Below are 14,005 nucleotides of genomic sequence, written 5' to 3' on the forward strand. Positions count from 1 at the left end.
TGTGATGTGTTAATATTGTTCCCACAGACTCCCGCCCATAGCCGTCTGGAAGTAGTTTCAAGGGAAAAAAATGGAAAAAGTGGTGGGCAGCCCCAGAGAATGGATCGATCGGAACGAGAGTGCCAAAACGATGCTCGCTAGGGTTTTAACAGCGCGACCCTTGCTGCTTCTTCCCCCACTTCATAGGGTTCCCCTACGCGTCGGTAATGTGGTTGAGCTTGTCGGCACTTCTCCTTCTGCCAAAACCCACATCCTGATTCAGGTCCCAGATAATGATTTCCTCTTATCTTCATTATTTTCATATTTTTGTACTATAACTGGTCTATGATCATCCTATTGATAATAAACGCTAGAAGAAAAAAGAATTATACTGATTGCATATTTGAAGCTTAATTCAACTCAACTTGTGATTATTACTCCGATGATATTCTCCATAATTAGATATTTGTAGGCTGCAGTGAGTTGTGTTCTTCCTAAAGAGTGGAATGGGGTGCACTATGGAGGCCTCGACCGCTTGGTAATGTTCATTGACTTGGACTGTCGGTTTGATATTTTGCGCCTTTCTAAAATGCTGAAGCATCGAATAAATGGGGAATCTAATGGTAAGAATCTGTGCCACCTTCCATTGTTTTCCTATAAAAGGGTAAATCCATGGCTAGGAGATACCATACTTTAGCTTATGAATTATACTATTGACCATCCTCTCACCATTCTACGTGGTATCAACTGGTTGGAAAGCTATTTATCTGCCACTCATTTGATGCCACATCAGAGGATGATGAAAGTATGATGGTGATTATGAATAGCATTTTTCTTAGTTTATTAACTGCAAATTTGTAGTATAGTTTATTACACCATCATATGAATTATACTATTGACCATCCTCTCACCATTCTACGAGGTATGAACTGGTTGGAAACCTATTTATCTGCCACTCATCTGATGCCACATCAGAGGATGATGAAAGTATGATGGTGATGATGAATAGCATTTTTCTTAGCATATTAACTGCAAATTTGTAGTATAGTTTATTGCACCATCAGTTTCACCTGATATAGTATTCCAATTCTTATACTCATGGTACTACCTGACATTTTGTCTGAAAAAATAAAAATTACATAGTCACTGACATGGTCCAACACTTAAACAAGGGCATCACCTATGCTAGGTGATTTAGTGATACAAGAAGTTCTTGCAAGTTCATACCACTATAATCTATTACAGAAGTCCAATGGAATAAAGTTTTAAAAAAGAAAGTTCTAAGCTCATGCATTGACCGCTCACGATCTTCAAAGCTTCTATCATTCCCCTTCCCCAAAAGGCACCACCCATAGGCACATTGGAACCATCTTCCAGATTTCTATGATCTGTGAATTGCCCTGAAGGCATCTCCAAGAAGCGAGAAGATCAATTACTCTTCTCGGCATCACCCAAGCTATCCTAGCAAATATTTCATTCCACAAGGTCATGGAAATCTCACAATGAAGTAGTAGATGATCAACACTCCCCACCCTTTTTGCACATACAAGACCAATCCATGATAATGATTTGATGTTTCCTTACATTATCTAAGGCAACGATCTTCCCTCAAGAAGCCATCCTTACGAAAAATACTGCTTTTAGTGGAGCCTTAGGGGTTGTTTGGGAAACACATCCCATCTCATTTCATCTCATCTCAAAATTTCCTTACCAACATCACTCAAACACATACTTTTCAATTTAAAATTTTCAAATTTTTCATCTAATCATTACCTAATCATTACAACTTTAACAAACTTTCAAACAAAACAAAAAAATAATTCAAACCCCAAAACACAGATAATATTAAACAATTATATTCTAACAATATTTTAACTTTATATTATTTTTATTCAATTCTTTCTCTCATTTTCCAAAAGCTAATAAAACATTTTAACTTAAAATCATTTCACTTCTATTCATAGATTACTCAAAAAAATGGACTTGAGTTATGAGTAGCAAGGGATTGGTAAAAATGAGTGAACGGTGAATTTCTCTTTCTTTGTAGGACACAAAGAAATCATATCTTCAATTTCCTCCCTCAAGAATTCTTCTACCTCTTATAGAGACATTTTGAGATTATGATATACTCTTCACCACCATGCTCAATCTATTCGCAAGACTTCCGAAAGATTTTGTCCATCCCACTCACCAAGCTAATGGGATGATAATCTTTTATCTGTATCACACCTAGTCTTTTGGGAATGAGAGGTTGCATTGAGAGTTTTTCAAACTTGACATTTTCATGGAATTCATGGAAGACCCTTATGATATCTTGTTTGATCACTTCCCAACATGTTTGAAAGAATGCCATAGAGAAACCATCCGGGCCTGGAGCTTTGTCACTTGCCATACTTCTTAACACTTTCTGGATCTCCACCCCACCTCTTCAAAAGGCATCTCGAGCCCCCCTTGCTTCTTGTGAATCTAGAGCATAAAAAACAAGTCCATGTTCAATCTCCAAGAGAATTCTTCCGAAATCATTTTCTTGTAGTAGAGCGATATGATCCAAGATCTCAGGGAGGTTAGAGGTAGGCACACCATTCATCATTAACATCTCTATGGCATTGTTTCTCCTATGCGAATTAGCCATCCGGAAGAAATTGGTGCATTTAACACCCTCCTTCAATGATAAGGTCTCATTTTGGTCTTCAAGATATATCCTCGAACAAAGAAACTCACTCAAGTTCTGCAATTAGTTGAGTTTTACCTAGACCTCTCCACTTTTGACATGTCCCTCTCCTCCTCCATACCCTTTAATCCCTTGAGTTCTTGGTAGGAGGAACCCTTTATTTGTCTTTTTGATGCACCATATAATAAGCAAAGTTATCCGAGTGAAAGGGCCAAACACAGTATCTATTTTAAATGCCGTTGCAACCTGAAAATAGGAACTTTAGAAATGGGTCAACTATATGCTTTGTTATCACCTTGCTTTGTACTACATATAGTGTATGAAGCTATGCGAAACAATTGTTCACTCTTTTCCTTATTCTCCATTGTTAAGAATGAGAATTCAATGCTGGCCAATTGTTCGGATGCTTGGAAGAGGAATGCATTGGCATCTGAAGTTTATTTGGCCTGTTTATGCAGTCATAGAAAAGGACTGTAGCTACTGTTACACATGATATAGGAATCCTGATTTCATTTTATTTCCTCGAACAAAAATAAGTTTTTCAATCTCTTTATTCATATAGAACTTGAGCAAGTAATAATTTAATTTGCTGTAGTTTTGTTTGAATGTTTTAGGATCATTAAAAAAAATAGATCAGGAGCACATGGATTTTGACTTATGGAACAATGATACCAAAAAGAGTCCTACTTATGATGAGGAATTATATTCTTTGTGCATGAGACGGTTCCTGTTCATTCGCTGTTATGATAGTTTTCAGTTTCTTGCCACTCTCAAGGTGAGGATATCTTTCTTTATTTTTTTATCCTTTTTATCTCTAAATAATTTTTCTGTTTTTCATGCTCATGTTATTTTTTTGAGTTTTCTAAATATAAAAAAAAGAACTCTTTGAGTTTCCCATAAACTTAGAGGCCAAGAATAGATCCACACAGCTTAGGAGATATAAAGTGAAAAATAATGCTCCTTGGAGCAGGAATAATGATAAAATTATGCTCCCTCAATAGTTCGTGCTTCATTGGAGGAAAATTATCATAACCTCATAGTAATTATTTGGTAACTGCCTCCATTTACTTTATGTGGAAGTCAAAGTTGATTTACTTAAGATATTAGAATTTACAATGAAAGTTTCTTTTTGATAGGTCAATTTACACTGAAAGTTATGTGCTGCTAGAAGTCAAATATAATATGAACATATTAGGATATACCTTGAGCCTGCCCAATTTGACAAATAATTTTTGCCTTCACGAAGATGCCCATATAATACTTTTTCTAAAAGAAAAGAAAAACCCATTAAAAATAAAACTCAACTTTGTTGGGTTCGTTGATCATATTCCGAATTGTCCAAAAAGAGTGAGATGGTTCAATATATCTCCTCCAATAACAAAATAAGGGAAAGCAAGATCAGATAATTATTCAATAGAATGAATGGAAGGAAAGCATAGCAAAGAAGGACAAGACATCACATAACTTTGAAAAAAATATGCTCCAAAATCTAAAAATGCAAAACAGGGGGAATAAGATGAGAATGAATGATGAGAACCAGTACACAAAGCCTCTACCATGGATAAAAATAGCATTTAGATATATATGAATTTTGCATCAAATATGTCGTGAAATTTAATATATGTGGACTGCATAATCTTTTAGGGAACGATGTCATTTGTCACTAATAGTTCCTGGACTTGTTGACCTACCTTCTACTATTCAATGTGTCACATGCCATTGCTGTTATTCTCTAAAGTTTGTTCCAACACCGTGGTTTTGAGTGTGTCATAGCGCTTGAAGGTGAGAATCAGTTCTCTTCCATATGCAGATCTGCAAAAGTTCACTGTCAAATTAAGTGTAAATTTTCATTGGTAAAGCATGCTATCATGTCACTGATACAATGCTATGAAGCATTTAATATATTCTTTGAAAAAAGGTACCATTGTGGATAACATAGCAAGATGTAAACTTGATCTCATCCAGCAATTTTGAGGCTCATCCAAGCATGAGATCAAGCTCATTCTGCTTGCCTTTAAGAAGTGGTCAGTTTATTTCTCTAAGTAAATTTCTTCCTGCGGTAAGCAATCTTGAGGATTTTGAAAGCCATCATGAGATTCACTTTTACTTAATGGATTATGTTCAAACTTCGCTACTGAAATAATCTTGTGGTCTTGTAACGCTTAGATATTACTTTGATCAGTGAAATTTCAGCTTATGTTGCTTCCTTTAATAGTATGACTCCATTAAAGTTATTATAAGTGAGATTCCTAGAATGCCCACGTTGAGACTCCTAGAAGGTCCTTGTTAGACCACAAGGTTTATTACTCCTTTCCTCTCATTTTCTACTTTCTTTGAATTGTGGGTCACAATCACATCTCAGTAAGGCTTCCTTTTAAACCTCAGCCAACCCTAAAAATCATATTCCATAAATCCCTATAATTTCTACTGGTGATGAGTACTATTCAAAGGCCCTGGACAGCAAATCTATTTTTCTTGTCATTTTACAACATCACTTCTGCCCTCGTGTTTGCTTGATCTTGCTCACTGGAGATAGAATAAAGTGTCTTACAACAAAGATGCTTGTTGATGGGAGTTTCAAACTCAATGGTGATATCTGAGCATAAACTTGTTCTTATGACCTTTTGCACTTTATTAGGCAAGTAATTATAATTCTTTATATATTAATGTTGATGAAAATGAAATGCACGCACATTGTAGTTCACTGGAATACACTTGCCAATAAGTTAGTAAATGTGAAGTTTTATTAAAAGCCATGAGCACTTAAGCCTCGTTTGTTTTCAGAGATGAGATAAGATAAGATGAGATGAGATAAGTTGAGATAAAAATTAAAAGTTGAATAAAATATTGTTAGTATATATTTTTTAAATATTATTTTTGTTTTGAGATTTGAAAAAGTTGAATTGTTTATTTTATTTTGTGTAGAAATTTGAGAAAATTGTAATGATTAGATGAGATGAGATGAGATGAGAGTGTTTGGCAAAACAAACGAGGCCTTAGTTGATCTATAATCCGTCCCTGTCATTTTTTGGCATGAAGGACCACTTTGTGCCAATCTGCTGCCTGTAAACCTTCCAGCTCATTGAACTATCAATTCCTTTTTAGGTCATTGTATTAAACAAAAAGGGGTTCCCTTAAGATTAGATGGCAGAATAGTAACAATAATAAAAAATCAAATCGAAAAGTTTTAGAGGTGTTCTTTCCGTTTCTTTTCTAGAAGAATTTCTCTTTAGAAAAGCATCATCCACCATGTTAGCAATGGCAGATATTACTTTAAGATGTGCATGCCAAAAAGAAGCATATGATAATTAAACTAGCATGATTACATTTATTTTTAAAGAATTATTTACTTCCTAAAACAATTTATATGCCATATTCCTGTTTAAAACTGTTGCATTTATTTTGGTTCTATTTACTGTGGAAGATCTTATAGATTCTGTTCTTTAACTTTCCTGATTATAGACATTGCACTATCGGATTCGGAAGGAACAAGAACTGCATGGCATTAGTGTTCATATACTCATGATCGACAGGTTTGTTTTCTAATATGGAACATTACATATCTGCATTGTTTTTCAAGGATTTTGTTAATGGCATTACCAATTCAAGTTTCGGGGGTTTATATTTTTCTTGGCAGTTTATGTTACATTGTTAGGCTTGGTTAATTTTTAGAAGTGATTAGTTTTTCTTTTTATTTTTATGTGGGTGGGGCTACAATTTTCACTTTAAAAGCTTCTCGAGTTTTAGCTCATTACTATAATCATTATTTTAATTTCTATAATTTTTGTGGTTATCATCATCAGTGTAGTATGTCGTCATCACCTATAATTTAAAGAATTAGTTTACGATACTAAGAAGTGTATAGTCATGTCACTTACCTTGTAGCGCTAATCCAATAATTTAATCACGAAGCTCGTCACCTATATAAAATAACATATCTTCAATTAGTTCTAATCAAGTGTGTGCTAATATTCTAAATAATTAACATATACTAACTTTAAGAAAATAATTTATGTTGTAATTAAAAATAATTATTTAATTTGATAAAAAACCGAACTTAGAAGAGACTGAGTGGGTGGCACAGTGAGTTTAGGTAAGTTCGAGTATAATGGGAGTCCCGAAAAAGTTAGTTATTGAATAAAAAAGACTTTGTCTTGATTAGGGAGGGAGGCTCCTTGATCATAACAGAGAGGAGTTGGAAGATTTGGGGAAAACAATGTTACACTGGTTTATTAGAGTATTGGAGGAATGCCTGAGGGGTGGGATGAAGTTGTATGCTACGACAAGGAAGGTGATAGAAGCTTCATAGCACAGAGGTGCTCAAATACTCGCGACAAATATATGGCACTGGTGGAATATGGTGGGGGCGGAAGGCGTAACTTTATCTTCATTCTAGAAGATGTGGAGGGAGGGGGCTGGAGGAGGTTGGTAGATGTGATGAAGGACCTCATCTCGGAGGAAAAAGGTGTGAAACATAATGGAGTTGGGATTTTGGAGAGGTTATTGGGGATGAAGTTCAATTCTCAGCATTAGCTGTGTAGGGAGGCGTTGGTATAGTCCAGGGGACAACATAGGGGTGGAGGCACTAGCGGTAGGGAAACTTATGGTAATGGCCAGAAGCTAGTAATGGTTTTTTTTTTTTTTTTTTTTTATGAGTAATAATATTATATATATATCAATAGGTGTAACCAAGTACACTGGATGTATACAAGAAAATACCTAGCCCAAACAAGAGAGCCCCTAATGACCCAAAAGCCCATGAAAACCTACCCAAAATACACCAAGTCTGAAAGGGAATGTAACACACCTCCCCGACCCCAGCCCATAGATTATGTAAAAACCTCTACTCGAAAGCCCTCCCTTTAGCCTTCCCTCGACTTGAACTAGCTCCTGTAGCGTCGTAGTTGATTGCCCATGAAAGATTATTTAACTCCTTGCTTTTCTTAAACTTAGATTTGGTTTCAAGCACGTGGCTCGCCTCAATTGCAGTGAGTAGTGTTTTAAATTGGTCTTCATATTCTCCATGTTCTCCATATGAAAGCCCCAGGGTTTGTAGAAACCCGTTATCTTTATTCAGAATCCAATCCGATGTTGAACCCGCTATATCGTTAATCAGAGGAAGAGAAACCAGGGGAACGACATTGTCCCCAACCACAATTCCCGACTGCACTCCCGACTCTAAACCTTCCCCCACACGAGGCACCAACGACAATTCAAAATTTTCCCCCACACAAGGCACCAATGATAAATCGTGAATTTCCTTCTTGCCAAATGGTTGCTCGACAGCTATATGGTTGTTGTCCCCTCCATCTATTACCAATACAAGTTCCTCCCCTCCATCTACGTTGCTTGTATTTGCTCCACCCCTCGACAATCCTTACCCATTTACCGTGCCTGCTTCCTCAAGAGGGGAAGTACTATCTTCTGTTACCCTGTTTGCATCTTCTATAAGAGGCTCGACTGTTTCTGTTACCTAGTAATGGTTCTTAAGCCCTTAGGTATAGTATGTATGCAAAGGGAAGGAGGTGGTTAGGGCTGAGCATCGACAATGTCGGAGTTGGGCTGCCTTACCTCCGACTCCTACTCTGATTCACATAGCCTTTGATCTGACTCTGACTTCGACTTGTCGGATCGAAGTACAAAGTTCTTCCATAGAATGACCAACTCTCATAGGAGAACTAGCAACATTGAGATGTTGAAAATACATGGCAGGGATTGTGTGGAGGCTCTTGTGATTAGCAAGCATGTTACTGACTTTTTTGAACAATTGCTTTGTGAGCAGGTGGGATGACGGCCAAAATTCGATGGACTAGCTTTTGAGTCCATTGATACGTAGCAAGCCTTGTGGTTGGAGAGGCCCTTTGAGGAGACGGAGGTTCGTAGCGTGTTAAGGATAATGGTCAAAGGTAAAGCACCAGGCTCAGATGGTTTTTTCATGTGATTTTTTCAGACATGTAGGGATGTGGTGAGGGAGGATTTATAGGTTGTTTGGATAGTAAGACGATATGAGATAGTTTTAGTTTTAGTTGAATAACATATTGTTAGAATATTATTTTTTAATATTATTATTATTTTGAAATTTGAAAAAGTTGAATTGAGATTTGAAAAATTTGAATTGTTTATTGTATTTTTTGTGGAACTTTGTAATGTTGATATAAAACGAGACGGATTGAGAGTATTTCTCAATCCAAACAAACCCCTGAATGAGAGTGTTGCATGAATTCTTTTCGGTTGGGAAGTTTGAGAAAAGTCTCAGTGCCACATTTATTGCACTTATTTCCAAGAAGTTTGGGGCATTGGAGGTGAATGATTATTGGCATATTAACCTCGTGAATGGGGTGTATAAAATCTTATCGAAGGTGCTCGCAAATCGCCTAGGGGAGGCCCTGGGGAGAATCATTACAAAACCCCAAAATGCATTTGTGAAAGGTAGACAAATTCTGGATTCAGTTCTCATTGCCAATGAATGTCTAGATAGTATACTAAAATCTGAACAACCGGGGATTCTATGCAAATTAGACATCGATAAGGCATATGATCATGTTAATTGGAAGTTCCTACTTTATTTGTTTGGGAGGTGTGGGTTTCGGGTGAAATGGTGCTCGTGGATTAGATTTTTTTATTTTTTTTAAAAGAAGAGCCGAGGTCACATGTACAAGAGTGACCCATTCCCAATTTTTATCAAGAAAACCCTCACTTATGGCAGAGAAATACCAAAAAATATAACCCCCGAGAACAAGGAGCCCACAGGTAAAAAAAAAACCCCAAAACCCCAACAAAATACCCCCCAAAACCAATTCATCACCCTTGTCTAAGATACGGAATGCCAAGTTTGTCCATACCAATAATTCCCTGGATAGGGCCTTGAATGGAAGTATTGTCTTCAAACTGAAAATTATCCCTGTGTGACCCCTGCTTAGTTAAAAAATCAGCTACCATATTAGCTTCTCTAAAAATGTGCCGAAACACACATTTAACTCCCCAACAATGGCTACAATTTCCTTTCAAAAATCCCAAAGAAACCAATATTTGCACTCCCGTAGCCAACATCCAACTATGACCATCGACTCTGACTCAACCAAAATGTCTCTCAAGCCCAATTGCTTACATAATCAAAGCCCATCAAGTAGAGCTTTACATTCAGCGATGTTGTTAGTAGCATGCCCATATGAATGAGCAAAACCCACCACCACTCCACCTTGAGAATTTCGAATAATGCCATTTCCACCTGAGTCTCTCGGATTACCGCAAGATCTGCCATCTACATTCAATTTTACTTGCCCTCTCGCCGGTGGACGCCATGCAATAAGTTTTAGTGTCTTTGTAGCAACCGGAAGAATTGGGCACGCTAAGTCCTCCAGGACCGTCCTCTCATGGGTGCTTATGGACTGAAATTTCTCCATCTTACTCAACAATTCTCTAATTGACAATTTTAACAGATCGAATAATAACATTAGGATTAAATTCCATACCTTCCATTCTTGCCACACATTGAGCCCTCCATAACGCCCATGAAATAACAATCGGAAGCATCCCTCGAAGCCAGCCAACCTGTGTGGACATGGATGCACGTTGCCAATAGAAACTCATCATTCCCTCCTAATTCTGGATATGTGGAACTCTCATTCGGTAAGAAATTTCCTGATTTTTTGAGCTCCTCCACTCCCACATAAAATGTATTCAAAGACTCCATTTGTGGCTGAACACAACACTCACACTTAGAAACAATAGGAATGCCCAACTGTTGAATAATGTTATCCACCAGAATTGCCTTCCTCTTAGCTCGCCAAACAAAGAAAGACCACTTCTTTGGAAGCCAATTCTTCCTTAGCCATTTTTTCTAGGGGCATATTTCACCATGCTGTTGGATCAAACTCCAAGTAGATTTAGTAGTGAACTCTCCACTGGTTGTCGGCTTCCATACGCACCTATCCACGCCTGAACGTAGCTTGAATCCAGCATCACAAATCAACGTTACAATTTCTTCCGGAACTCTCTCCCGCAACGCATGAAGGTTCGGTCCCGTACACGTAATAATGTCCGCCACTTGCAATTTCAAATCACCAATAACAAGAAGATAAGTGATTAACGGTCGCTCCCTTACCCAGTTATCCATCCAGAAATTCACATGGCCTTCCCGAATGATCCACCGTGAATTATTCAACACCTGTGGCATAAGCTCCATTATCCCTTTCCAGAAGCGAGACCCTTTGTTAAGATTTGTCACTGAATAGAGGTGAGAATTACCAATGTATTTGTTAATGAAAATATTTGACCACATCGATTTATCATTAATTAACTTTCATGCAAACTTCATAAGTAAGGATGATTGAACCTCATGCAAATCCTGAATACCCAACCCATCCTCTTCCACCGGCACACAAATTTTACTCCAAGAGATCCACTTTCTTATTTTGTTTTCCAATGAGGAACCCCATAGAAAATTTGAGAAAATCCTCCTTATCCCCGATATCACGCCTTTTGGTAAATTCAAAACCGAAAGCATGTGTATAGGCATACTATTCAAAACATGTTTGAGTAGAACAATTTTACCTCCAAAGGAAAGAATCTTACTCTTCCATCCTACCAACTTTTTTTGAATTTCTGTCAAGAGCGAATCGAACACTCGGATTGTCATTCTCCCTACAATTAGAGGGATGCCCAAATATGTATAAGGCCAACTTCCTTCCTCAAATCCCAAAATAACCTTCAATTCATTTTTCCGGCCAGCCAAAATAGGGGATGAAAAAAACATTGATGACTTGCTCGGATTAATCAATTGACTAGACATCACTTCATACTTGTATACTCCCATAAGATTCCAAATAGATGACTTGCCCCCATTAGCAAAAATCAGAATGTCATCTGCATGTAACAAATGAGAAATCAAAGTACCTCCACCAGGATGGAAAGGCTTAATCTGACCCAAACTAAATTCTTTATGAAGCATCCGAGAAAGGATCTCATTCGATAAAATAAATAAATAAGGAGAAAGCGGATCACTTTGTCTTAGCCCACGCGACGGCTTGAAAAATCCTTTGGGGCATCCATTTAATATCACCAAGTAACAAGGGGAGGAGACAACATTAAAAACAATATTATGCCACTTTTCAGAAAAACTCAACCGGAGAATGATCTCTAAAAGAAAGTTCCAATTAACTCTATCATACGCTTTGGCCATATCAGTCTTTAACAATACAAAATATTTTCAAAAATGCTTCTACTTGGTATAAATGTTGCAGGCTCAGGGGAGATAATTTTGTCTAGAATCTGCGCCATTTGAAAGACCATAATCTTTGACATAATTTTACAGACAACTGAGCAAAGGCTAATCGGTCGAAACTGCCCAAAGCCCAAAGGCTCATCAACTTTCGGAATGAGTACCAAATTTGTAGCTCCAAAGAAAGTGGAAATCGGCTGCCCTTCAAAAAAATCTTTAGCCATCTCCAACAAGTCATCTTTCACAATGTCCCAAGCCATCATGAAAAAACTTGTCGAAAAACTGTCCGGACCCGGGCTACTGTCAGTTGGGATAGACCATAGAGACTTCTTTATTTCATCCATAGTAGGTGCGGCACACAGGACCTCGTTTTCCTCCATGGACACCATGGCTGAACCAACTCCAACTTCTCCAAATTTCTCTCAATTGGTGACACCGAAAGCAAATGCTGGAAAAAACCAACTGTCGCTTCATGTACCACCTCCTCTGAGTCCAACGTGCGTCCATCTTCAATTCGCATTCTATCAATTTTGTTGCTCTGTTTCTTGAGCTACATTGAAGCATGAAAAAATCCGGTGTTAGCATCCCCCTCAGCCAGCCATTTAATATGTGACTTTTGGCAGGCCATCACTTCTTCTCTATGTACCCATTGTAAAAGTTCTTGTTTACAACTCAGCCAATCCTGCTCAGTTTGATTCGAGTAAGTATGAGACAATACTACTTCCAGCTCAGTAATGTGATCCTTGTAATTTTTTAGCTCTACTTCCACCTGACCGAAGACCTCCTTGTTCCACATACATAAAGCACGTCATAGCCTTTTAAGCTTCGTACTTATGCATACCATGGCACACCCATCTACGCCTTCAGTCCAAACTGCCTGCACTAAAGGAAGAAAGCCCTCATGAGATCCCCACATGTGGAGGAACTTGAAAGGCTGAATAACACCCACCCTTTCTCTGATGAGCTGCACCAACATCGGCGCATGATCCGAAGAAGTCCTGGGCAGATACGATACCGTAACATCTCCAAACTAATTCAAGAATTGCAAATTCACGAAAATTCGATCCAATCTAGCCCAAATTCTTTTACCCCCTCTCCTTCCATTACACCACGACAACCAATTACCTACACAAGGTAGGTCCACAAGCGCACATTCATGGATACATTCATTAAATTCCCTCTTTGCCCGAGGGGCCTGCAAGAGACCACCCATCTTTTCACTATCAGCTCGAATAGTATTGAAATCCCCCCAATGAACCACAGAAGCCTGCAAGGATTTTGGGACTTTAGAAACTCCCATAATTCCATTCTTTTAGCCTGAAAACAACTAGCATACATGAAGGTAACAAGCACCCGACAATTCCCATGAACAAACCAGCCACTAATAGCTTGATTCGACAATGAAATCAATTCAAACCAACCACCTACCTCCGCATTATTGAAACAATTAGGGAACTTCATCCAACGTGCCCATCTACTACACTTATTAGAATTTAACAATGGTTCTAAAATGGCCACCACAGAAGGGCGACTTTTATTTAAAATATGCTGAAGTCTACTCTTCGACGAAAGAATTCCCCTAATATTCCAGGTAAGAATCTGCATAAAAAAACTAAAGAAATATTTTGGAGCGAGTGCGACGCTCTAATACCACAATCGAATTTTCTTTTCGTAGCACTTTTAACTTTTTTCAACGGGACATGCATGTCAGGATCGGAATCAAAAGATTTTGCCGCTAACTCATTCAACTCCTCCTCAAATTTACCCTCAGACCCAGCCTTGGATATAAGGTCCACGTGATGCAAGTCTTCCACATAAAAAACATCCTTATCTCCCAGCACACCTAACTCAAATTCTAGAGCTTCATCCACTAGGTGCAAATGACTTCTTGGCTTTGAATTTTGCCGAATTTCCTGGTCGTTCCCCTCACAATACGCCTCTGTAATTTCAAACCAATTTGCCTATTATGCAACATCCCTTTCATTGAAACGTGATCCTCTAATTCCTCTCCACTCATAGGCCCAACACTAGCCTGAACCGTCACTGCCTCTAAATGTATCACCTTTGCCGATTCATCTCTAGATTCTTCCATACGCGCCTTAAACATTTTCCCATCCGGGAGACGTACCAGACAT

The 14,005-nt window shown here is 38.1% G+C and overlaps 1 protein-coding gene across 5 annotated transcripts in view; it reads left to right on the forward strand.

Annotated features, from left to right (window-relative positions):
- The window catches only part of LOC121257168 (DNA repair protein XRCC2 homolog), a 41,993-nt gene continuing 27,988 nt past the window's right edge, over window positions 1-14,005 (forward strand). For 4 of the 5 annotated variants that reach the window (XM_041158077.1, XM_041158076.1, XM_041158080.1 and 1 more), the window contains exons 1-4: window positions 1-262; window positions 452-602; window positions 3,265-3,425; window positions 6,113-6,183. In XM_041158077.1, coding sequence (XP_041014011.1) covers window positions 71-262; window positions 452-602; window positions 3,265-3,425; window positions 6,113-6,183 — 575 coding nt within the window. In that variant the 5' untranslated portion in view covers window positions 1-70. Of the gene's footprint in view, window positions 263-451; window positions 603-3,245; window positions 3,426-6,112; window positions 6,184-14,005 lie in introns of all 5 variants that reach the window. The other variant, XM_041158078.1, reaches the window with a different exon arrangement.

The sequence above is a fragment of the Juglans microcarpa x Juglans regia genome, chromosome 3S, assembly GCF_004785595.1.
Source record: "Juglans microcarpa x Juglans regia isolate MS1-56 chromosome 3S, Jm3101_v1.0, whole genome shotgun sequence".
NCBI lineage: Eukaryota > Viridiplantae > Streptophyta > Magnoliopsida > Fagales > Juglandaceae > Juglans > Juglans microcarpa x Juglans regia.